The sequence below is a fragment of the Catharus ustulatus genome, chromosome 16 (assembly GCF_009819885.2).
Source record: "Catharus ustulatus isolate bCatUst1 chromosome 16, bCatUst1.pri.v2, whole genome shotgun sequence".
NCBI classification, from domain to species: Eukaryota; Metazoa; Chordata; class Aves; order Passeriformes; family Turdidae; genus Catharus; species Catharus ustulatus.
This window is the reverse complement of record NC_046236.1, coordinates 9759497-9784389: the sequence shown is the minus strand read 5'-3', so window position 1 is coordinate 9784389 and position 24893 is coordinate 9759497. Positions and strand designations below refer to the sequence as shown.

Sequence of the window (24893 nt, the reverse complement as noted above, 5' to 3'; positions counted from 1 at the left end):
CTCCCCGCCGGCCGCGGCTCCGCGGGGCCGCCCTGCCGGGGCGCGGCGGCTCCTTCCGCCGGGAGCGGCGCCGGGCGGCGGGAGACAGGTGAGGGGCGAGCCCGGGGCCGGGCCGCGGCAGTGCCGCTCGCTGCCCGCGGGCCGGGCAGGGCAGGGTGGGTGGAGGTCGGGCCCGTGCCGCCCTTCCCGGCGGCTCCAGCGCTGTCGGGAGCGGTGGCGGAGCTGTGGGGAGGTGGCGGCAGCTCCGCGCAGCCCCCGCGGGGAGGGCGTGGGGCCGCCCGGGGCGTTCCGGGTCGCGCCGCCGCTGCCGGAGCCCGCGGGGAGCGGGGCCGTGCCCGGGCCGCCCCCAGGCCGGCGGTGCCGCACGGCTCCTAAGCCGATCCGGCCTTAATGCCCGGGCGGGAGGGCCCCGTGCGGGCTGCGGGCGCTGGGCGCGCCTTGGTGTATCTGGGGAGCGCTCCGGGAGCCCCGCGGGCTCCGAGCGCCGCGTCCGTGGCTGGGCGGGGCTGGCGGAGGAGTCCCCGCTCGGTTCGTGTGACGCGGAGCAGAAATATGTGCGCGGTGTGCCTTGGAACACGTCGAGTGCTGCGGTGGTTCACATCCTGCCACGGCCTCAGCCCGGGGACAGGGCCCTGCTCCCCCGAGGAACGTCATTGCTTTTACTCTATGCAATGAGTTGAGATATTTTCTTGAATTCTGTAGCAATCGGCATTTACGCCAGGCCGCTGGAAATTTTAATTAACAATATGTTGTCTACATTTAGGCAGTTTAGTTCTATCCAGAATTACCTGGCTCAGCTGCAGGATGAGGAATAATTCAGCAGATCTGATTTTTTCCCAGGCCCCTGAGAATACTTGACAACTTCTACCTTCACTGAAAAGCACACAAGCCAGCAGCACTGAGCATCTTTCAAAATTGGGCAATATTTGTCTTCATCTGTAGCACAGCCATTGCAAAAGGGCCTAAAGTGAAGTCTTAAAAGTTTATAATCCCAAATTCATTTGGGATTTTCCCATGATTCCCCAAACACTGTCTCAAAAGTTCAGCTGAAAGAGTATATGTAGAAATTCTCACTTGTCTTGGCTACCTTGAGTTTTTTAAACCTGTTTCATTAGCCTGGGTTATTTTAATTGTCCCATCTATGTTTTTTTTTCTTAACTTCATAATCTTTGGAGCTTTCATCACCTTTTCCCAAACTGTTCCAGGTACTTTTCTGCCTGCCTGGACTGTCATTCCAGGTACAGGCCTTCATTATATCTCTGCCCCTCTTCAGGAGACCCAAGGATCACTTTTCTTTGTTATCTGGATAGGTAGCTGTCATTGTTGCATTATCCATAATGCTTCCATTACTCCAGATTCTTCTGGCATTCTGGTTGCTTAAGTGCTTAATATTTTCTTCTGTTATAAACACTGCTTTGAAGAAGAACTTTAAGTGGTAATACTGAAGTGGCAGTGAGTATTTTCACTGCCTTTATTTTCCCAGAGGTACACACACTAATTTTCACCTCACCTTCACTTTGTTCTGTTCCATTATTCCATGTTATGTCCTTCTGTACTCCACTATAGGAGGATATAAAGAAGGTAAATGGCTGATCCAAGAGCAGACAAACGTGTATGCATCCAAAGTCCCAGCAGCAATGAGGGGAAAATGGTCAAAACCAGAGGATTTTTTGTAGTTATACTACAACCAATAGGAGAATTTTGCTCATGACCTTCCCCTGGTATCACTCATTCTCTGCTATGTATTTTCTTATCACTGTTACCTGTTACTCACCTGTAGGATCCAGGATTTTAGCTACTTAGCAGCAGCAATTCCAGGAAACAAAGACACCTGCTGTATTCTCCCTCAGATCCCCTGGGAATTTCCTGTGCTATTCTTTGATACTGACCCAGATGTGTGAGGTTCTCCGGTTTTTCACCACTGCCATTCACATACACAGTGCAAGTCAGTCACTGTGTGCCTCCACTTTATGGAAAAGCAGGCAGGCAGCTCTTTTTAGGCTCTTGCTTTAAAAGCAGAGTTGCCATTTGACAGCAAAGAAGCAGTGTTCCATGCTGAATCCAAGCAGGAATTCCTCTTTCACCTGGAGCTCTGGGCTTTGTGTTTTTCTGAACCCTAACCCCAGCAGAACCCTAACCCTAGGCTGAGCTCTAACAGCAGCCTTGGGCTGAGGCTATTGCCAAGCAGAGAGATCTGGAGGGAGCCCTGTTGTGGCAGTCCTGTGTTCCCCTTGGCATGCCTTTGTAGCTGTGGAGTCCCTGTCTGGGCTTGGTGGTTTCCAGTTTAGAACTGGTGTTTGTTCCCAGCTTGCCAGAGCTGTCCTGTTTATTTCTGGGCTCCTGGAAGATAGACAGCAGTGGGCTGGTAGAAAGGTCTTTCTGATGGCTTCTCAGGGACATCTGAGAGGTGTTGGCTACACAGCTCTGCCAAAGAGTTCTGGCTACCAGCTTTGCACAGGCTTGTTTTAAAAAATCATCCCTTACATCTTTATTTAGTTTGATTGATGATGGCTCAGAGCATGACTGATCTGCAGTAGGTTCAGGATCCATTTCTGTACCCATCATTTCCAGTAATAACCTCATTTCTGCCTTTCAGATATGGCCATGCCCAGTTCCCTTCTGTGGGCTGTTGACATTTTTGGGAGGGTTTACACTCTTTCTACTGTTGGCCAGTACTGGGAGCTCTGTAAGGACACACAGCTGGAATTCAAACGGGTCTCTGCTGTCAAACAGTGCTGCTGGGGAATAGCCTGTGACCATCAAGTGTACACCTACGTGTTCTCAGGGGATGTTCCCATCAGATACCAGGAGGAAACCTATGAGAACCAGGTATGACAGGTACAGTACCTCTCACACAGCCACAGCTGGGACTGACAGCACATCCTACATCAGCTGTCTTGGTGTAGTTTTATTCACAGGAGGATTGATCAGTTTTACTTGTTTTCATTTTTTACCAGAAGCTTCTGAAGATACATATATGTGTGCCAAATACCAGGTTATTCTTGCAGTATTTAAATTCCTAAAGGGTTTCACTTCCCTGCTCCTAGCAAAAGCAATGCCAGTGTGAACTCCAGCCTGTTCTGTGTGAGCCATTTCAAAATGGAGCATTCACCCCTTTCACTGAGTAGTTTCCATTTCTGCTTTCCTTAGTAACAAATACAAGATTCTCTTAAGAAAACGTCCCATGTAACTTCCAGGCAACGAAGATACATTATCAGAAATACATTATTCTTTTAAAATGCTACTCCTTAGTGTTACAAAGACTATTCTAATAAAGACATAACTTTCCATTAAAGTACAGTGTTTCCAGTTTTTTTGCAGAGAAGTGTTAAAGGTGATCCTTTCTATCTGATGCACTTCAAAATACTGTCTTTAAAACAGTATATTAAAGGAAATTTATCAAATTTGGTTTTAAGTTAACCAAAAGTCAATTGAGAGAGAAAATTGATGGATTTTCTTGAGTACATTTATCTGATTTCTAATTAGCAATGGAATGAATATAAATTGGGAAGAGACATTAACTTCCCTGCATGGACAAAAGTATAACAAATTAATTTTATACATTATTTAATATTGATACAGCTTTTCAGCCATTTAAGAATGTTCTTTCTTATTGTGTAAACATGTTCTTTAAAAATTTTAAATTTTATTTGTTACTTTAAAACTTTCATTTTGCTTGTTCTAGGTAATGAAAAATGGAAAACAAAATACTAGAAAGCACAAAAAATATTCAACAAAAGCTAACAACAACAAAATTAAACTGAAGTAGTAGATAATGTGCAAGGCAGTTGAGCCAGATTTCTACTAACAGCAAATAATATTTTGTGTAAAAATGATAGCGGGTTTTGAGCCACTCATTTTCCACGTGCCCTAAAATGTAAGACAGTATTACAAGACAGATTTTGCCAGTATTTCTATAGCATGTAGGAGTGTGGGGGGAAAATTACATTATTGGTGAAAATCCTTATGTTATCAGTTCTGTAACTGATTCAAGGCAGATTAGGGAAAAATATAACATAAGATCCAGGGGAGATTTGCTGATACAGTTCTCTCAGCACTGTTCCTGGCAGAGGCAGTGCTGGTTTTGTAGTGCAGACAAGATATGAATCATCTTTCTCTGGGACCAGATCAGAGATACCAAGGCCATCCATTCAGCATTACCCTAAAGCTGCACTGTCATGGGGCCATACATCACTGTGTCTGGTAAAATATAGCATCAGATGGTCCTATTTATGTAGCTGAAAATGACTTGGTTGGGACCAGCTCTGCAGTCAGCCCTTCTTTGATACTTAAAAAAGCTTCCTCCAAAAGCTGTGTCAGGGAGGGGCTCATGGAGTGAACACTTTCTCATTCATCCCAGGGATTTTTTAATTGCAGAAAACAAGAAACTTATCATGACTCCCTGTAAATGTCCAGTGAGATGATGTGCTCTCAAACAAAACACTTTATTTATTATTTCTGGCAGCGCTGGAATCCAGTTGGTGGCTTTTGTGAGAAATTACTGCCCAGTGACCGCTGGCAGTGGAGTGATGTGAGCGGGCTAAAACACCAGCAGCTTGATAGTTTCACACTGCCTTCACCACACTGGGAGTGGGAGTCTGACTGGTATGTGGATGAAAATATTGGAGGGGAACCAACAGAGAAAGGGGTAGGTGAACAATACCAAAAAGAGCTCTATTCTGGGAATTATTACTCTGTAAAAGGAAAGGAACTTTTATAGAAGTGTAAAAATAAAACTTGCCATAGATGCTTCTTTCTGGGAAATAGCTCAACTCTAATACAAGAGAAAGAAGGATCTTGTTTGAAGGCTTCTGTAGGACTTCTAGAGAAGCTTTTTTCTTTTGATCAGGCCACAAAATTCTGGCAACTGAATGCCATTGTTATTGAACAATGTGAAGAAAGTAAAATGTTTTACTGTGTCTTGTTTGTTCTGTGTATATCATCCAGAGGAATTTGGGCATGATTTATAAATCATTTGTGGAATTAGCTGATCTGTTAATCAGGGCTCTAGAGACACACAGAGTGACTTGTGCTGTGACTCTTGTGCAAAATTGCTCTGAATTATGACTTTAAGCTTTCCCTTGATCCTGTTTTTCATACAAGAAAACTTCTGTTTGCAGGGCTGGACTTATGCCATAGACTTCCCCAGCACCTACACAAAGGATAAGAGATGGAATTCTTGTGTCAGACGCAGGAGATGGATCAGATACAGGAGATACAAATCACGGGACGTTTGGGCGAAGGTTCTGGATCTCTTTTAAATATTAAATAAGCTGATTGAAATAATCAATTATAAGTCCAGGGAAATTAATTTTTTATGACTTTTCTGTAGGCTAGACTTGGATTCCTTCACTTCCAACTTGTTATTCTTGTAAGCATTAATGGAAGGCTGAGATTTCTCATAGAAACCTGTGGTTATAAGGTGCCAAGTCTCATGGTGATGCAATTAGAGATGGATGCTCAGCTCCTTTGCAAATTTCAGATCAACTTTTTAACTTCCTTCAGTTGTGTGACAAAGCATTCTTGTTCAAGGTGGCACCTGCCTTGCATCATTCACAAGCTATTTCCTTTATCTGTGAGAATAGCTGTTCTTTAATAATCATTGTTCCATTCTAAGAAAATTCAAAATTTGTAAGTTGTGATCTTTCAGCTTTCCAATTCTGTATGCACTGTTCTGTGAGTAAAAATTTCCTGTAGTTAGGGTGCAAAACACAGAGCTCCCCATGCTGCCTTGGCAGTATTTCCCCTCTGTGCATGTGGAGGCCGTGAATGAGAGGGAGAATCTCCACACTTAGCCACTCTAGGATACATGACCAGTCTGCAAGACACAGGCTATGCCACCACCCAAGTCACCTGTTTGCAGTGTCTCCTCTCCTCAACCTTCCTTCCCTTTGCTCCAGATTGTGTCCCATGATGAGCCAAACCAGCTGCCAGACCCTTTCAATGACATCTCCATCGGAGGATGGGAGATCACAGATGAGCCTCTCGGCCGCCTGTCAGTCTGGGCAGTTTCTTTGCAAGGAAGGGTATGTGTGTGTTCCCTAAGTTTTCTAATAAAAATTGCTAGTTAAAAGCAGTTAAATACTTGTAAAGCAAGGTAGGGTTGTTATTGTCTTACATCAGTAAGGAAATGCACTGCTTGTGCATCTGGTAGAGGATGAAAAGCTGCTTTGGGACTGCGTTATGTAACAACTTGCATTGTAAATGGAAAAGCTTACTACTTCTAGGGTTGTTGTTTTATGGAAGCCTTCAACCTCTATGAACAGGTGAATCTTAAAAACTGGGGCTTAGTAGTATCTTTTATCTTGAAAAATGCCCAAATTGCTGACTGTGGTGCTGGGAACCAGGAGAAGGAGCCCTAAAACCTGACAAAGGTTCTGGTGAAGCATTTTGCTGTGCCTTTGGAGACAGGAATGATTCAAGAGTTTACAAAATGGTTTTCTAAGACTTACTGACTGGAAAGTGGTCATCTCCTGACCTGGCAGTGTGGCATCCAGCTCTGAAACGTTTTCATTTTATTTTCTATTGAAAACTATACATCTTTCTCTGTGGTTGGTTTTAGGCATCCCATGGGGTCTCCTCTTTTGCTCAGTCCTGTGAAGATTTGATTCTTGCTTTTCTTCCTTCATCCTAACAGCATGTATCTAATATTCCTTTGTGTCTAGACAGTTTCTAACTTGTGGTCTCACAGGGCAGAATGTAATACTTTTAACAGATAGCCTGAGCTTTCAGTCACATTTGGCCCTGCTTGGAGAGGCAAGCAATCTTGGTTAAATTGTTTAAAATAAAACTCCCTATTCCCCATACTTTCTAGTAATACGTGACAAGCATCCCAGTCTACAGGCTTACTTGACTGCCATTGTAAAATGCTTTTATTTCCTGAGTGAAAGTCCCTGGGGAAGTAAAGTATTCCTAAAAATGAAGATATAGCACTCAGCAGTCATGCTGTGGAGCATTCATATGACTGCCACAGGATGCTTTCTATCTCTGACCTTCCTATTTTGACTGTGATCTACAGAAAATTGCACAGACCAAGACTAGCAAATGGCTGGATGTCACCAAAGGCTGCAGAGAGAATGGAATTTTCCCCCCATATTGTGGCAAGCTCTGTTCAGTGAACGTGAGGTCAGGCTGTCAGCTAACAGTAACATTTTTGTGTTATGTATTTGTTCACTCTTGGTTTGTATAACATGCTCTGAAATACACTGAAGTGGTTTAAATGTTGAAATATACACAGAACTTGTAGCAATAGGTTACTGTACCCAATCCAGATGTAGTTCCATGACAAAAGCTGCTCTGTAGAGCAGCCTCCTCCCTTAGTACATAAGGAAATAGCTTCAACTGCATAATCAACATTAAGAAAATACCTTTAAAGGTCAGAGTGCCATACATTACATAAAACATTCCTGTTGTTAAAGGACAGCTGTTCTTTCCAGTTTCTTTACTCTTGTCTCAATGGTTTCATTGTTGTAGTGATTTTTTTTTTCCTTATTTCATTTGGGTTTGTTTTTTTAAACTTGTCTAGTTATGGTACAGAGAAAATGTCTGCCATCACAATCCAGAAGGTTCCACGTGGTCCTTAGTCACCACTCCTGGTGAAGTTGTACAGATCAGCTGTGGACCCTATGACCTCCTTTGGGCAACTCTCTGGGAAGGGCAAGCTATTGTGAGAGAAGGAATTGATAGGAATAACCCTCAAGGTAAAGTTTGTTAAATCTGGCTGGAAATCCCTTTGATTTGTATAGTGTTGAATAAGAAACTAACCTACAATGCCTTCTGGGTTCTGTCTTCTGCAGGAATTTCCTGGAGTATTGTGGAGTCTCCAAGCTCTGAAAATGGGATTATGCACGTCTCCGTGGGTGTCGATGTGGTGTGGTGTGTTACAAAGGATAGAAAGGTAGGAGGGCTCATGTTCTGCTTTTGCTTTCTTCTTGCCTTTCCCTGTCTGCTGCTCTCAAACAGGAGTGTAACTTGCACAGGAAACATTGGTGATTTGAACTCTCTGTTGCCATGGTTTGGGGAATTCTAGTTCCCCTTGCTGTTACGGGAATGCTCTGTGGTTTGTGATAGTTGAGTTGAATTTAAGGAAGACTTTCTGCTTTTCTTTTGGAAGGAATTTTCTAAACCCAAGTCAGACAGATTTGGCAGGTGGATGGGGGTGTTTGTGGGGATTGGATGAGGAGCCTCCTCTAAGGGATATTAAGCATCAAAATTGAAGTGACTCCTGTTTCCACAAGGACTGAATTTTACATCAAAAGCAGCAGGGGGAGTATTCTCATCTACACTTTCCTGCATGATGCTATTTTTTTATCTTCCTACTGCAACTGTTCCCTCTTCATCAGCCTTTTAATGTGGGGGTTTTGGTATTTAATTAGGTGAGATATCTCTTATGTGGATGTGTGATTACTTTCTTACTGGAGTTTTAACTTAGAATAATGGAATGTCTGAATTTGGAAGGGACCCATAAAGATCATGGAGTCCCACTCCCTGCTCCTTCACACTGAATTCCAAGCCAGGCCTGAACTCTGTGCATGTGCAGCAGTTCTGCTGAGTTTCTCTGCTGCAATGAGTCACTACTTGTCAGCTGAGCCATGGTGACAGGTTGTGCCCAGCCTGCTCCATCTGCCAGATAAACCCACTGTCATAAATGGAGATAAGCTGGTGTATTTTCCCTCAGATCTGCCACAGGGCAGTCAAGCATCCTGATGTTATGGGGTTCAACCAACAGCCTCTAAGGGATCTGCTTGCTTCTCTGACTGTATGGATATATGCTACACATAGAGGACACTTCTTCCAGGTGTACAGCTCACAGACACTTTGAGATTTGCAAAGTCAGATCTAAAGGGAAATAATTTAAAGAGCTATACTGCTAAAGACATCCCTGACAGTTCCCTCTGGCAGCCCTGCTTCCAGGGTTTGAATGTAAGAACACTGTTTAGAAGCCCATGAAGAGTGATCAAAAATAGCCTGCATGTTGGTAGTAATAGAAAGTATTTTTCCAACAGCACAAAAACTAACTCTCTCACAGAAAGTCCTGCAAAAAAGCCTGCTTTTTTGGCTTTCCTTTTGGTTGCAGGTGGACACACAAGGTAGCTACTATTGGGAGAATTATTTTATCTTTATTTGATAAAGAATCAAGGAAGTAATTTACTTCTTAAGACAATGTGGCAAGTCAGTATTAGAGATTAAGACTAATCCACTAAAGAAACAAATTCCTACTAGAGCAGAAGGAGAAAAAGACTTTCTGTTGTTGTTGTTGTAGGTGTGGTTTAGAAGAGGAGTGAATTCACATAATCCTTGTGGGACAAGTTGGATTGAAATGGTTGGAGAAATGATGATGGTAACTGTAGGCTTAAACAATCAGGTAAGAGAGCTGGGGAGCAGCTGAGAGGGCGTTTACATTCCCCCCTAGAGGGGAGTGTTACCTCTGAGGGGTGTGCTCCTTCTAGTGCAGGAGCTGTTCACACATGGTGAGGACTCTCAGCAGTGCCAGTAGGGCTGGCTGGACAAAGGGGCCCTGTGCTTAAACTGCTGGGAGGGAAAGTGGCTGAATTCTGCAATTGTGCACCTGAAGGTGACAGCCAGCACGTGTCCTGTATGGCACAGGGAGCTGCAGACTGGTTTTGGTACAGAATTTTGTTTTGCATCTACAATGTCAGCATTAAGGAAGAACACAAAAGGAAAATGCTGTGTCCAGCAGTTTTCTGTGCTCAATTTTGCACCCTTGACCCTTTTTTTGTATCTGATACCTACTGCATTCCAAGCCACTTCCTTCACCAAGCCCTTTCCCTCCCTAGGTGTGGGGAATCGGCTGCGATGACAGAGCGATTTATTTTCGACAAGGTGTCACACCAAATGAGCTCAGTGGGAAGACATGGAAGGCAATTGTGTGTGCCAGAGACAGTGACAGATCTCAGACTGGGAGCTCAACCAGTCTGCTCAGGTACTTCGTTAAATACCTGCTCAAGACTTTGTACAGCAAGGGGTTCAGTGCTAGGAGATATTTCTTTACATTCAAGGCATACAGACAAGGAGTGGAGAAGACATCTCTAATCATTATGTATGCCAAAAGGCATTTGCATTTTTGCCATTAAAATTAACAATAAGCAGCAGTTGTTGCACTCAGAGAAGGATCTGAAGCTTCCACGTTGGAATTCACTGCATGCCTGCAGTAAAGCATGTTCCTCTGGGCTTTACTATCACTATCTGGAACTACTATCTAATAAGAGATGTTGTTTATGAAATACCATGAAGGAGTGTCAACTCCACTTAGGAATTATTATTCCTGAGTGTCACTTTATGTTTCTTTTCCTAGAAAGGTTAAATAAATTACTCCCCCTGGCCTCTGGGCTATACCACACGTGCCAGTGGATCTGACTGGTTTGAGCCAGAGTGTGTCCTGAGAAGCTCCCTTTAGCAAAGATAAATCATAAGGTTAAAAATGGGCTTTAAACATCCTGTTTGTTATTTCATATTCAGAAAATGGGATGTGTTTTCCTGAGAGCTGTAGGCAGCTGACACCACCAATTGTTTGAAAAGATCAATAAAATTCCTTCCTAGATTTACTAGACCAGTTTGCCAGATGGCAAACTGGTTTGTTGGACTCTTTCCTCTGATGATAGAATTTGACATTTAAAAGAGAAGTCTGCTGTTTCCTACAGTGAAACACTAAGTCAGTTTCTGTGTGTCTGTGATCTAAGGCCTGTGCTGATTTACAATGCTTTGGATGATAATTAATTATCTATTTGTCCTTCAGTGCTGGCTGTTTCTTTACTGATGATATTCAGAACCAAACAAGCGCGGTCATTCAGGGTGATGCAGATCCTTCCTCTGATACAGAGCTCCCCGGCGTGCCCACGAGCCCTGCCAGCACTGCCCTGCTGGGAGCTGCAGCTGCTGGGAATGGCCCAGCCAGCCAGGCTGAAACATCTGCACAGCTGACTGTGGATCCTCTGCACTCTGAGCAAGGAGAAGCCACTGCTGCTTCAGCTAGTAGTGAGAAAGATAACCTTGAAATGAATAAATCTCCTGGAAACCCAAATCCTTCTGCAGAACTGCAGTGGATAAACATTGACTTGAAGGAGGCTCAGAAGCATCCAGTGCTGTCTGTCAGCAGCTTTGCAGACACATCCAGCCTCTCTTCCCTGGGCGTGTTCTCGGTGGGAGCTGAAGACCAGTATGGAGCTGATGACCACCCACTGTGGGCCTGGGTGTCTGGGGGAGGCTGTCTGGTGGATCTGCACAGCCCACTGAAGTGGTTCACTGCTCCATCAGGTACTGGCCAGTCACCACAGCATACCCCAGTTCCAGTCACAGCTCAATGTGCTCTTTAAGAAAAATGTTGGTTTGTTTTTTCTGAGCAAAACCATGGTGCAAAACTTGTGCTAGCCCACCTTCTCTTACTGCAGTTTGTTAATGGGTTCATGTCTGACCACAGTGTTGCAGTATTTAGCTGTAGAGCACTTTGGGCTTGAGATATATAAAAGTGATATTTTCTCTTGGGTTCCTGTAGCACTTTTGTAAAGTAATCTGTGCTGGATCTGCATCTCATTTTAAATTGTACTGAAACTGCAGCTTGGGGCAAAACAATCATATCACTGGGCAGTAACAGGAAGGAGTGGAAAGGGCTCTCTTGAGAGATGCAGATGCCAGCAATTACTGCCTCACTCTGCCATTCCTACTGAAATAAACCATGAACTGTGGCATCCCAGTATTTAACAGTCTAACTGATGCAGTGTATTATGTAATTATCTTGCAGTTCAGTAACAAAACTCTCATTTCTACAGGGCTGTGGCTTTAAAAGCTTCTATATAATGATCCAGTGATCCTATTTCTATGCATCATTTACAAAGTCTGGCTGTAATACATTGATTCCAAATTATAATAATTATAAAAATGGTGTTAAACTGGGTTGATCCAGACTGGTGTTCAAAGGAGCACAGTGTTTTACCTTTCACAGAACTGTACTCAAAACTCACTGGAGCTTATTGGGTTTGGTTCTGTCCCAGGTTTGTCATCATCTGTGCAGTCTCTGTCCCTGTCCATCACTCCTGCACAGACAGCAGCATGGAGGAAGCAGATTTTTCAGCAGCTCAGTGAAAGGACAAAGCGGGAACTGGAGAATTTCAGGCACTATGAGCAGGCTGTTGAGCAGGTAAGCAGTGAGGACATTTATCTCTTATCTTCTAAACACATCTGGGAATCAATAATACATTTCTGACACACTGATTTGAGTTACTGTCAGCTTTGTATTCTTGCCCTTATTTCTGTCTATGACAACTTTCCTGGATTATTAATGTCTGAGCTCCCTGTGGGAAATCAGCAGCTTGTCAAACATGGAGCAGCATTATCAGATAGTTTTATTTAGGAAGAAACAAAGCATTGGTCAGCATTATTTGGGTACTGTGAGACCTCAAATCCTCAGAGAAATGGTTGCAACAGCAGAACACTGTATGAATTATTCCACCACAAGATGAGGCATCTTAATTGAAACAGTGACTCAGGTAGGTGAGCTTCCCTCTCTGTGGCCATTAGGACTAATTTAACTTGCGTAAATAAATGATGCAAACGTCAATGGCAGCACATAAATAGCAGCAGTTTTGTTTGATGTTCCCTTTGTTATGACTTCTTGGCTCTTTTCAGATTCATTCATATTTTTGATCCCTTCATGGCTAATTGCCAAATGACATCTGGAATTATAAAAACACTTGGAGTCCCGGGGTTTAATCACGTTTTAAAAAATTATGTCAAAAGCCTTTAAACTCCAAAAAGGTTGGGTTATAACAAGAGCAAACTTGAGTCAATTACTATGTGTGTGCTACTGCATTCTTGCAGGGTAAAAATGTCACTACTGTTGTACATGTGCTACTTCAGTATCTTTTTATCCACTTTTATGAGTTTTCATACTTGGGTACACTCTGGGAATGTGTGCTAGGGGTGTATGAATGTATGAGGAGGTGTGATACAGACTAACCTGCAGCAGACAAAAACAATATTTGGAGAAAGAAAAAGCATCGTGCAGTTTCTTTATTCCCGCAATTTTGTGTTTGCCTTGCAGTCGGTTTGGGTTAAAACTGGAGCCTTGCAGTGGTGGAGGAACTGGAAGCCTCATAAGTGGATGGATGTTCGAGTTGCACTGGAGCAGTTCACTGGGAGCGATGGGATGCGTGACAGCATCCTGTTCATCTACTACATGTACCATGAGGAGAAAAAGGTGTGTGCAGCTGCAGACCCTGGGAGAGCTGCTTTTGCAAAGGGAAACAATTTCTTTAAAGGAGGCAACTTATGGCATGCTAGTGTTCTGAGGTTTGGGAACCAATTCCAAGGTAACCCCAGGTACCAGCAAACCACAGGCTTTTCTGAACTGTGTTAATTCTGTGTCAGAAATAACCAATCACAAAACACATTGCTTAAACCATCAGTTCTGCACTAATTAAAAATTCTTCTGGAAGTTCAGGACATTCTTAGTTGTGAAGAGCCTGGCTTGGCTGGACAGGGTGTTCCCAAGTAGAGTTAATGCCTGCAGGCCATGGGAATCGGAGGAAGGGCAAGGCTGGAAACTAAGTCCTATTTCTTCTACACCAAGAATTGATTCTTTGCTGTCCTTGGCAGGAATGCCCTGTTTGTAAACCTGAAATGCTAAAATGCTGGCTCTGTGGAAGGTTTGCCTTATTCACAGGTATTTTTCTCTTGCCTTAGTACATCCATGTGTTCCTGAATGAAGTGACCATTATAGTTGAAGTGCTGAATGAAGCCAAGCACTCCTTTGCACTGTACACACCTGAGAGGACAAAGCAGCGATGGCCAATCCGCCTGGCAGCCACAACAGAGCAAGAAATGCATGACTGGGTAATTCTGGGCATCTCTCATTTCAAGATAGGAATATCTGCAATAAAATGTAGAAGCCAGTCTCTGAAATGTCAGCATTGCATCTAAACTCTTGAGGGTACTCATCTGTTTTGTAAGTTTAGGTATTTAAACCATCTGATCAAACTTATTTAGAAGCACCTGAGGCTTGTTATCTCCTCTGAAGTCTGCTTGCTTTCTAGTGCTGCAGTTATCCAACACCAGTATTGCTTTTCATTCTCTTCCTGTCTCTGGCTATAGACTAGGGTAGGAATGAGTTAGGAGTTGAATTAAGTTATTGTGTTCTTCTGTATTGGTAGAAGAACCATTCTCTGTTGTCACTTGCAGAGAGTGTTTTGTACGGGCAGACAGGCATAGATACACTGGACCAGGGGCAAACCTGAGAGAGGCTTCACCCTGATCAGCTCCTTCAAACCACAGCTGTTCCAGTGGTTGTATAATAATTTCTGAACCACTGAATTTTAGTGAATTTTAATTTTGAGAAATAGCTGCAAATTCACTTTGCTGATTTGCAAGAACGTGCAGAGGTAAAATTTTGTTTTACAGTACTGAGCATCTCTATGGGAGTTTTTGATCTCACTGTAAATTGGAGCTTTTTTTGCTTCTTGTTTTGTAGCTGTCTTTGCTGAACATGTCTTGCTGTGAAAGCAGACGGATTCAAGGCCCTCCTTCTCACCATGCCATTTGGTCAGTTACTTGTAAAGGAGACATCTTTGTTAGTGAGCCAAGTCCTGAGCTGGAGGCCGGACCCCAGCTGATGCCGTGTGATCAAATGTAAGAGGCTTCTGAAGCTGTTCTTTCTGCATGGGATGCCATCCAGCAAAGAATGTCAGTTCAGTGCCTTTGATGGGCTGTTGGAGTGTGTAGTACACTGCAGATGTCTCTCACTGACAGTGTTAATGGTTGCCTTCCTACTCATGAAGAAATGTGAACAAATTCACCAAATCATACATGAATTCTTAGATGCTTGGAGATACCCTTGTGATTTCAAAAGCCTTTCTCACTGAGATCTCATTTTTTGCAGTTGTATCTTTAATGTCCTAAGAGATAGCCTAAACTGAAAGTAAATGTAATTGCTGTAATTGGAATATAATTTGAGCTTTCAGTTTTATCTGGGTCAAGAAATCTGAAATTCTCAATTCTTCATAGACACTGCAGTCCAGGAGCAGTTTCTCAACAGTTTTTATGACAAGTGTGACAATATGGCACTGCAAACCCCTCAAGCAGAACAATACCATCTGCTTTTTGGTGGCTCTTCAGAGGGAAATGCTTTCAACTGGCAGCTGCTTTCACTTACAGGTTGCACAGTGGTTGGACAAGTGAGCAGAGAGGTTGCCTGTCCTGAAGATTACTGGGTTGTTGGTGGGGAAAGCAGTCATTCCTGAAGGATGTGGTGCTGAGTGCATTCCTCTTCCTGGCAGGTTCTGGCGGCAGGTGGGAGGCCACCTCCGGCTGATAGAGAGCAACAGCCGGGGCGTGGTGTGGGGCATCGGCTACGACCACACAGCCTGGGTGTACACTGGTGGATATGGAGGTGGCTTCATCCAAGGTACAGCTTGGGAGTGAGAAACAGAATCATCAGTGCCTGTTGGAATTTAAAATGTCATGTCTTCAAGCTTTAGCTTTACTCTAATCCACATTGTTTATTCCTCACAGGACTGGCCAGTAGTGCTGATAACATTTATACACAGTCTGATGTGAAATGTGTTTACATCTATGAGAACCAACGGTGGAACCCAGTCACTGGGTACAGCAGCAGGTAATTTACTCAATTCATTGCATTCACTTACTTTAATAGTACTACAGTCAAATAAAAGAAGGGCTTTGCTCTAGCTTGGAAGACTTATTACACTTACTCTATCTTCAGTCTCCTCCATCATTCATAGTTAACCTGTGATGGAAGGAGCAGTGTTTCTCAATTTTCTAATTCGTAATTATCCATTCCAAATGTCATTATGGAAAATGTTACCATTTGTGATTTGTGCTTTGTGATTGCACAAAGTGTGCCTGCTTGCAGTATCTTTTACTATTTAAAGCCAGAAAGAAAAGTTATTAGTATCTATATATTGCTATACATACTGTGCTAAATTCACTGGGTCCTTGAATAGTATCATATACTATTGAGTAAAAGTATTGAAAAATGTATATCCACATATATGGGATTCATGTTCCAGCTTGAAATGGTAGTGAGGAATTATCACTCTACACAGAAACATTTACATCTTCCTCAAGTTTGGTGTAACTGGAAGCAATTGTACAGATTCTTTCACACGGTGTTCATCACTCATATGGTATTTCTAAATACAGAAATTAATGATGGCAGTGTTTTGTGTGTGAAAACAGAAAGTGCTACAAAAAGGTTTTTCTTCCTTCACCTTTTAAATTCCCTGTTACAAATGACCTTGCATTCCTTGTGCACTGTTCCACCACCACAGAGGTCTGCCCACAGACAGGTACATGTGGAGTGATGCCTCTGGCCTGCAGGAATGTACAAAGACCAACACCAAGCCTCCTTCTCCACAGTGGTCTTGGGTAAGTTGTCTTACAAATTTTTTTACAAGGAAGTCCAGACTTAGCAACTAGGATACAAGACTTGAGTTCAAGGGGACCAGATTTTCTTCTGGGATTTGTTGTAACATTTAACCTTGTTTAACTCATTCATAACTGGCAATAATCTTCCATAGTCAAAAGAATGTTAAACATTGAGTGGGTTTTTTTTTTGTTTAACATGACTTAGATCCTTTTCTCTTCAGCTGAATTAAAAAGATTTGGGAACCTCTGTATGTATTTCAAGTATTAGTAGGTTTCTAGCAAGTCATTGTTCTCCAAAAGGTGGAGGTAAATAGAAGAAGAGGTGTTTATGAGACATGAGGTGTTGATTGTTATTCCCAGTGTCCCTGTTTGCCCCCAGGTCTCAGACTGGTACATCGACTTCAGCCCAGCGGGTGGCACGGACCGGGAGGGCTGGCAGTATGCAGCTGACTTCCCAGCGTAAGGAAACTCCTCTTCCACCAAATCCCAGACTCCAGTCCTCACTCCTTCTCATTTCTGGTTTGCACATTAACTGCCCTTTGACAGGGACACAACACTGCCTCGTTTCCCCCCTTTATAATAATTAAATGCAGGGAGGGAGGGCAGCAAGGTGAACTTGGCAAACTGTCACTTTAAAATTTTAAAATCAGCAAGGGTGCCTGGTGAGCAGATGGAGGCAGTGCTCTCAGGGTGGCACTGACACTGCAGATACTCTGACATCCTCATGAACATGGTTGAAATCTGTTTTGGTAGGTCCTACCATGGCCACAAGACAATGAAAGACTTTGTCCGACGGAGGCGCTGGGCAAGGTGAGGAACCTCAATATAAATAAGTTTTGAACTTGAATTGCTCACTAAGTCTACTTTAGTTATGAGGTGAAGAGTCTTAGCAACCAATCAACAAAAGAAAAAGAAACCTGAAATAAATAACCCAGCAGAGAAACTGATGACCTTTAGCATTGTGTCTCTAATTGTAAGTCTCTGTTGGTAGTTACCCTATTGGATTTTGTGGGATCTGTAGATAAAAGTCAGACAGTTCTATACATCTGATTTTCCCTATGGTAACTGATTAAGGAATAGTGGACACTGGGTGTATCAGTACATTTTAGGTCACATGTAACTGCTGGTTATATTCTATTAATTGTTTCAACTTAGGAATCCCACATATTTTGTGCTGGGCCACAGATAGTCCAACCCCGTTTCAGTCAGAGGAAATGTCCAGGTGGAACCCAGAAAACAGCAAACTGCCACTGTATTCTGTAGGCTGGGAAGTCTGTGCATTCCCTGTTTTTCCAACTTTTCTGTGCTTTCTATACTAGAGCATCTAATAGCTGTGCTAATTAATTGCTGTGAACTTACACACTGCTGGGTTTGGTATTGATGCTACAAAGTACTTTGCCCCTTGTACAAAAAGCTTTGAAGTGAGGTTCTGAAAAGTGTTATTTCATAATATGCAGCAAAACAAACCCAGTAAATCAAAATGATGACTTGAAACAAAATAAGGAGCTTGAAAAATACCCTCTAGTCAAAACACTTCCTCTTGTTTTTGCTACCAATTGAAAATTGAAAACAAATAGGGAACCACTCAGGGTTGGATCTGATTTTTCAGAACTGGAAAACAGAGGAATGTCCTGATGGTTTTTAGGACATTCTACATACACAAAATTGTGGTGATGGTAGAGTCTAGCATAATTTCCCTAATCAACAGCACTACTTTGGTGCAATTTCCACAGAAAAAGTGCATAAAGTCCTAGCATGATTATCAAGTCTGTCATTTAGAGCTGCCTTTACCTCTGCCTACCTCAAGATGCTACATAACCTTTTTAACAGACCAACCAGAAAAAGAATTGTAAAGTTATTCCTTTAACCAGTACAGAGGAAGGAATGAGCTGGGTGTGGAGTTTCTGTGCAGTTTATTATCCTGCAGTGTAGCAGCAGTTTCAGACTTCTTGGGTTGTCTTGATTCTATAGAGTAACTTAAAATCCAAACAACAGAAGCTTTGAGAAATCAGTATTAGTTCAAACTTCAAAACCTGATACAAAACAATGATTGATTGTTAAAAACCTCTTTCAAGTTAAAAATACTAATATTTAATGAAAAGCACTGCCTAATGAAAAGACTTTAGGACTGGAAGCCAACAATAGACTGGGAAACCAATTCACTTACAGAAAGTAAATACTTCTGATGGATTTGGGTTTTTTCTGCTTCAGAAAATGTAAGATAGTCACCAATGGGCCATGGCTGGAAGTGCCTCCTGTTACCCTGTGGGACATCTCCATAATTCCCAGCTCAGATGCAGATGATGAAGAAGCAGTAGCACTGTGGGCAATCAGTGACAAAGGAGACGTGCTCTGCAGGCTTGGAGTGACACAGCAAAACCCAGCTGTAAGGCTCCCTGTTTGTTTTTACTGCTTATTGATGTGTTTAATGTAATATGCAAGTACATGCAATCACACAGGGCCTTCTCTCAAAGCACCTTGTTACTTTTCATCCCTTTGTGTCCCAGATTTGCAAGTCCCTGTCCATCAGCTGTAGCACAGTTTGCTGCCCACGTTCCTTATAATAGTGCTTCTCTTGCATAATCTACCTGAGCTTGTGCCACATCATCTGCAGGAGCCTCTCTCAGCTCCTGGCCATCTTCTCATGAAGCATTTTACTTCCACTTTCTGCACTGGCAGCTTAGTTCTTTTTTGTTAGTTTTTTTTTAAATTGTTGATAACAGGAGAATTCCTTTCACACTTAAAGGAATTGCTGAGGAATAGACTCTGTGAAGCATGGTCCCAGTCTAGTGCCTCTTGATACCAGTAGGATAAAAAACAAGCAAAACATCTAAGAAAATACTTTAGTAGAATTTGAAGGGAAACTACAAGAAATTGAAAAATATGTAAGAATTTTTTTTCCTTCCTGATCTGTAAGGCAGTGCAGCAGTGAGAACTGGAATACTGTGTCTGGGATCTGAAATCTCCTATCAGTTGATTTTTGTGAGGAATTAAAAATAAAAGAAGGGTCTGGTCCAGCTGTTCAGAGACATGTAGATGCCTAAAATGCAATGATTTTAATAGAAACTGTGCAACTTAGTTATTTTCAAAGAGTTGCATATCCAAGTATCTTTGAGGATCACCAATCTCTTCTCTGTTCAGTTGTAAAGTTATGTAAAATTTATCCTCCAGAATATATTTCACTCCCTTGGTTTTTTCTCATTTGGTAATAATCAACCGTATTTTGTCATGGAGGTTTTAACCACTGTTTCACAATTAATTTCCCATGATTTGACCCAGGGAACATCCTGGCTGCATGTGGGAACAGATCAGCCCTTCATTTCCATCTCCATTGGAGCATTTTACCAGGTGTGGGCTATTGCTAGAGATGGTTCTGCCTTCTACCGGGGTTCAGTGTCTCCAAGCAAACCTGCAGGTAAGAACTTGTACTTTATCTTTTGCTCTGCTCCACTGCCATGTCTGAAAAAGTCTAATCAGGCACCTCTCCCATGGCGGCACATACAAATAATACAATAATTACAGCAGTTAATTTGCTGTTCACTTGAGTAATTTAAAGTGCTCATTTGTAAAACCAAATCTGTTAAAAATATATCTGAAGTGTGATGTCATTCACAGCTTTCCTGCACAGCAGTGTATTCCAACTGCAGACATTCCATGCCTAATTGTATTTTTTCAATGCTTAACTCAAGATTTGTTACCTTTAGGTGACTGTTGGTACCATATCCCCTCACCTCAAAAACAGAAGTTAAAGCAAGTCTCAGTAGGACGAACATCTGTGTTTGTCTTGGATAAAAATGGTAAGGATTAAAAAACTACTAGTCAGTGCTACAAAAAGTACATCAGTCTATACCAGACTGATTTAAAAAGGAGAGGCTGTTAGAACTGGACAGATGATTACTGGTGCTCCAAAGGGAGTAATATTTCATACTGAAGGATTTTGGAGTAGCAGTGCACTTAAGTACTGCTTCTGAAGGCTGGGTTGTTGTTATATCTGATAGTGCCTTGGGTAACAGCAACTCAGCATCTGTGCTCTGGGGGTGAAACACACAGATGAACGTCAGAGAATTGCATGGCTGGGTTTTGTCTGGAATCCTGCTCAAAACAGATCAATCATGAAGCACCTTTTGTACAAAAAACAAGCCTTTAACACCAGATTCAAAAACCTTCATATCATTTGGTTTTGTTTTCTAGTGCATAATTCCTTACATGAACTTTTTTCCCCAAGAAGTTTTACAGAACAGAGTATTTGCTATTTTTTAATAAACAATAACTATAGAAATACAAATTCCAAAGTGGGAACTTCATTTTGTCCATCTCTGTAATATTTTAGCCAAAAGTGCATTTCCCCAGAATGCAGAAAGAATTAATTCCCGCTTTATGTTGTTCACAGCACTTCAGACAAACAGCCTTGCTGGGCTGTAACCAGCACTCTCTGTTTTGCAGGCAATCTTTGGTACCGGCAGGGTATCACACCCAGCTACCCTCAAGGCTCTACCTGGGATCATGTTTCAAATAACATCCGGAAAATGTCCATAGGGCCCCTGGACCAGGTGGGGATTAAGCTTCCTTGTATCCTTGTATATTGGTTTATAAAGAATTATGTAGAACATAATGTAGTAATTAAATCTTCTTCAGCCTTAGTTTTGTTTAATTTTATTGGTCTAAATGCTGGAATTTGATAGCAAGAGAAAAAATCATACCAATGAAATAGTGATAGAGTCAAACCCTCTGCAGTAAAAAGCCTCATTAATTTTTTTCCCATTTCTTTTAACAAGGCTACATATTTTAGCAAAGCTTTTTATATATTTAATCTCTTTCCTGCCAAGTCTTATCTGGCAGTGTTCTAATTATAACACTGCTCTGTAGTTTGTTTGGGTGTCTCTCTGCCTAAATTAGAGCATTTTCAGCCTGCTGAAGAACAAGACTGATGTTTGATTTTTGAAAGGGTTCAGACAGAGATTTCACATCTGGGAAGAGCAGCACATTTTACTGCCTCTCTCTGCTTCCTTGAGGTGTGGGTGATAGCTGACAAAGTGCAGGGCAGCCACAGTCTGAGCTGTGGGACCGTCTGCCACCGGACTGGTGTCCAGCCAATGGAACCCAAAGGCCTCTCCTGGGATTATGGCATTGGGGTAAGTGCTGGGGGCACAGAACTGCCTGAAGCTGTACATCCCAATGTCTGTGGGCTCACAGAGAAAGGGAAGTGCCATCCTGCCCAGCTGGCCAGCATTGGAAAGCTTGGATATACCTGCAGGAAACAGACATTTTCCTTCAGGTTTTGGTTCCTTTTTGAAGTTATTATAATGGGCTGTGCAATCATAGCTGGGAAGTTGTTTATTTGCACTTGATAATATTCATTTTAAATAGGTAATTTAAAAGTTACAATGGAAAAACTAGTGGAGTAAGAGCTATCTTTTAAAAAGTGGTTTCCTTTTGTCTGCACATGATTATTCCTCAGTATTCTGAGAAAGACTATTTCAAGGTTTTGCGACCTTCTAAGTTGTTGGAACATCTGCAGTGGCTCTGTGGTGAATGCCTGACCCTACTAATCTCAATTCCCTGTGATAAAAAACAATCCTCAAGTTTACCACCTCTATAACTCCCTGTCAGGGAGGTCTGCTGTGCTTTGTTTCATTTTACCAGGAGCCTTTTTTTCTGATTCATCCCAGAGCAGGATTACTTTCCTCATGAACAAACAGCATAAACTAGCAGTGCACATAAAGCATAACATCACATACAGCACTGGCATGCTGTATGATGTTTCTCCTTTTGAATTTCTGTGTTCCTTTTCCACAGGGTGGGTGGGAGCACATTACAGTCAGAGGAAATGCAACAGAAGCATCTCGGGGTGCTGTGCCTGACACCACTGAGGAAAACCCAGCAGCATCGAAGGAGGGAGAAGATGAGGAGAATAAAGGGAAAACAGAACACTCTAAGACCCCTCTGATGGTCAGTGAAAGTCAAGAATTGGACAGAAATTCTGTTAGCTGTTAAATTGTTGCCATTTACATATTGCTAACAAGCAGTAGGCAATAGTTTAAAAAGAAATTAATGTCTGCTGCTTGGAGAGAAAAACATGACATTTTTGTGCTACTGATATGTTTGACTGAACTGGACTTTGCAATGGGGTATTTTAAGTACTGAATCCTTCTAATGCATCTTGTGTAAAATGTGACTTGATAAACTTCATAGTTTTGTCAAAGCAGGCAAGGTTTTTAACCACAATGTATTTCTGACCCTTTATCATAGCTGCTGCACACCATACAAATGTGAATATCTGCACCAATGATCACTGTATTAACTTCTTTTTTTCTACACTCCCTACATTTCTCTCATAGTCACACATCTTGCACACTGTCCTTGAGTTTCATCTTTGAGCACAGATGAAGGTGTTGTTTCAATTTGAATGAATTGTAGGCAAACCCAGCTAGTCCTGTTTGTAGAGGCTGTTCCACAAGCACAGAGCTCTGCTCATGGGAGGGCTCAGTGTGTAAGGATGGACTTGGGTCAGGTTGTTCTTGCTCCCATCAGCAAAATCAAATTCTGTACAACTCTGCTTAGGCTGCAGTTACCAGGAAGGGCCAATTTTTGCTGTCTTTGCTCACAGTGAGCAATCAGGCAGCAGAAGCCCTGGTTTCAGGGAGCCACTGGAGAGCCCAGTCCTGGTCAGGTGGGTTCAGCAATGTCTCGCTCTGAGCTGTCACTGCAGGTGCTGGGAAATCATGTTCTGTCTTCAGCTGAACTGAAACTGGGATAATTGAGTACACAGATGCCTGCCTAAGAAGGCTGGAAGGCTCTGGAGGAGCCAGACTCTGGAGGTTCCAGATCATTGCAAATTATGCTTTCATACTCTAGAAATCAAGGGAAGATCTTAAACTCTGACTTTACAGTGGTAGGAATGCAAAACAACTTTAGTGATAGCAGTGGAGGTTGCCAGTGTGCACTGATGGCAGTTCAGAATGAAGCTCTGCTCTTCATTTTAAGTAAGTGATTTACTGATCCCTTTTTCCAACATGAAACCACTTTATGTTCTCAAAAAAGCTTTTTTTCTTGACTTATTTATCATAATTGGACAGTTTACATTAATTTCTCCTCTCTGTGTGTGACTGTATATGAAGCTATTTTTATATGATGAACAGTTTGGTGTGGTCTCAGTACTGTATTTGTAGAAGTAAAACTTATGTTTGCACGTATTTAAAGAATATATTTGGTATTTAATGCCAAGGAAAGCACTGTTTCCAAGTCCAAATGTGAATGAAGATTGAAGATGTTTTACTCTTAAAAAGAGAACCTGTTGATCTTTCCAGTATGTGATTAGAGATTTCTGGTTTATACATACATTGTGGGAGAACCATAAATAATGTGTTGCATTAATTACCATAATAGATTTTGCATAACTTGCACAGTATCTTGTCCAAATAAATAACTTCATTACATGTATTTTTAGAGAATTATTAGAATTGTATTTTTCTCCACATTGTTTCAAGATTTTTCCTTTTAATAGTCAGTGTTTACATCTCCAACAATCAACCTGATTGCATACAATAAGCTTTATAATGTACTTTTGCATTTTTCCCTACATTGCCAAGTTTCACTTACTTTACTGTAAAAAGCTGGGTTTATGTGAAAAAAAGTTGTAAGTTGTTTATGTTTGAGTACTAAGTATTTGCCTTCTAAAATATTATTTAGAAAATTATTTAATTTAAAAATATAATGTCATTGTTGTGGCTAGTTAAAATACAGAAAAGTGACTTTAAACTGAAGCAATTTTGAAAAATAAAAGTAATTTATCAGAAATAAATGCTTCTTACAAAATCCCTTTGGACATGTCCAAGAACACAGCACTTAGTAGCAAAGTACCACTGTGGAACTAGCAGCTGTAATTCCATAAAAATGCCTGGGTCAGAGACTGCCTGTCCCTCGGGGATGGCAGAGTTCAGAGAAGGGATAACTTTCACCTGCCTCCCTGGCTGCTGTATTTATAGCTAGATATGATGTGCCATTTTGGGCTTAATATTTGAAATGCCTCTGGTTGCAGAAAGTCAAGAATACACTGCCCAAGCATTAAGCTCTGTGTGTTTAGGAGCAATACCAGCATACTTGGTTCTTAAAATGCAATTCTTCATCCACAGCACTGTTAAAATACTGGATTTTGAACTTGCTGGTTCCTTCCTTCACCAATGCAACCAAACAGTTCAAACATAACTATCCCACAAAAGCATTCCAGGGATGTTTACCAGCTGGAAACTCTCAGATAAAGACCTTTAAAGAATCCTACAAAAAATTACCATAACCTACAACTGCTTGGTCATCACTTGTTGTGTGACCTTACACAAAGGCAGTTTGCACTGACCTAGAGGGTGAGAAATAACCAAATAACATCAACATCTCTTAGCTGAGGAGGTGCTGAGTGGAATTGCTGGAAGAAAAGGCTTTGGTATTACTGTCTGATCCATTGTAATCAGTGTAGAAATACAGTGAGGATTAATTCACCC

The 24893-nt window shown here is 42.0% G+C and overlaps 1 protein-coding gene across 1 annotated transcript; it reads left to right on the top strand.

Moving 5' to 3' along the window:
* On the top strand, positions 1–24195 carry TECPR1 (tectonin beta-propeller repeat containing 1). The gene is made up of 25 exons (XM_033074080.1): positions 1–88; positions 2597–2829; positions 4466–4648; positions 5121–5243; positions 5901–6026; positions 7526–7700; positions 7797–7897; positions 9263–9364; positions 9798–9943; positions 10757–11274; positions 12009–12154; positions 13058–13213; positions 13699–13848; positions 14483–14640; positions 15288–15415; positions 15523–15625; positions 16302–16398; positions 16778–16857; positions 17152–17208; positions 18610–18784; positions 19678–19813; positions 20103–20195; positions 20842–20948; positions 21411–21530; positions 22195–24195. The coding sequence occupies exons 2-25, from the start codon at positions 2599–2601 to the stop codon at positions 22390–22392; spliced, it is 3609 nt and encodes a 1202-aa protein (XP_032929971.1). The 5' UTR covers positions 1–88; positions 2597–2598; the 3' UTR covers positions 22393–24195.
* Positions 24196–24893: the final 698 nt, after the last annotated feature.

What these genes read in the sequence shown, in the direction of transcription:
- TECPR1 (XM_033074080.1), top strand. Translation starts at nt 2,599, where the DNA reads ATGGCCATGCCCAGTTCCCTTCTGTGGGCTGTTGACATTTTTGGGAGG. An exon ending in GTGGTTCACTGCTCCATCAG is followed by an intron (nt 11,275 to 12,008) that starts GTACTGGCCAGT and finishes GTTCTGTCCCAG; the next exon opens with GTTTGTCATCATCTGTGCAG. An exon ending in CCATAGGGCCCCTGGACCAG is followed by an intron (nt 20,949 to 21,410) that starts GTGGGGATTAAG and finishes TGCTTCCTTGAG; the next exon opens with GTGTGGGTGATAGCTGACAA.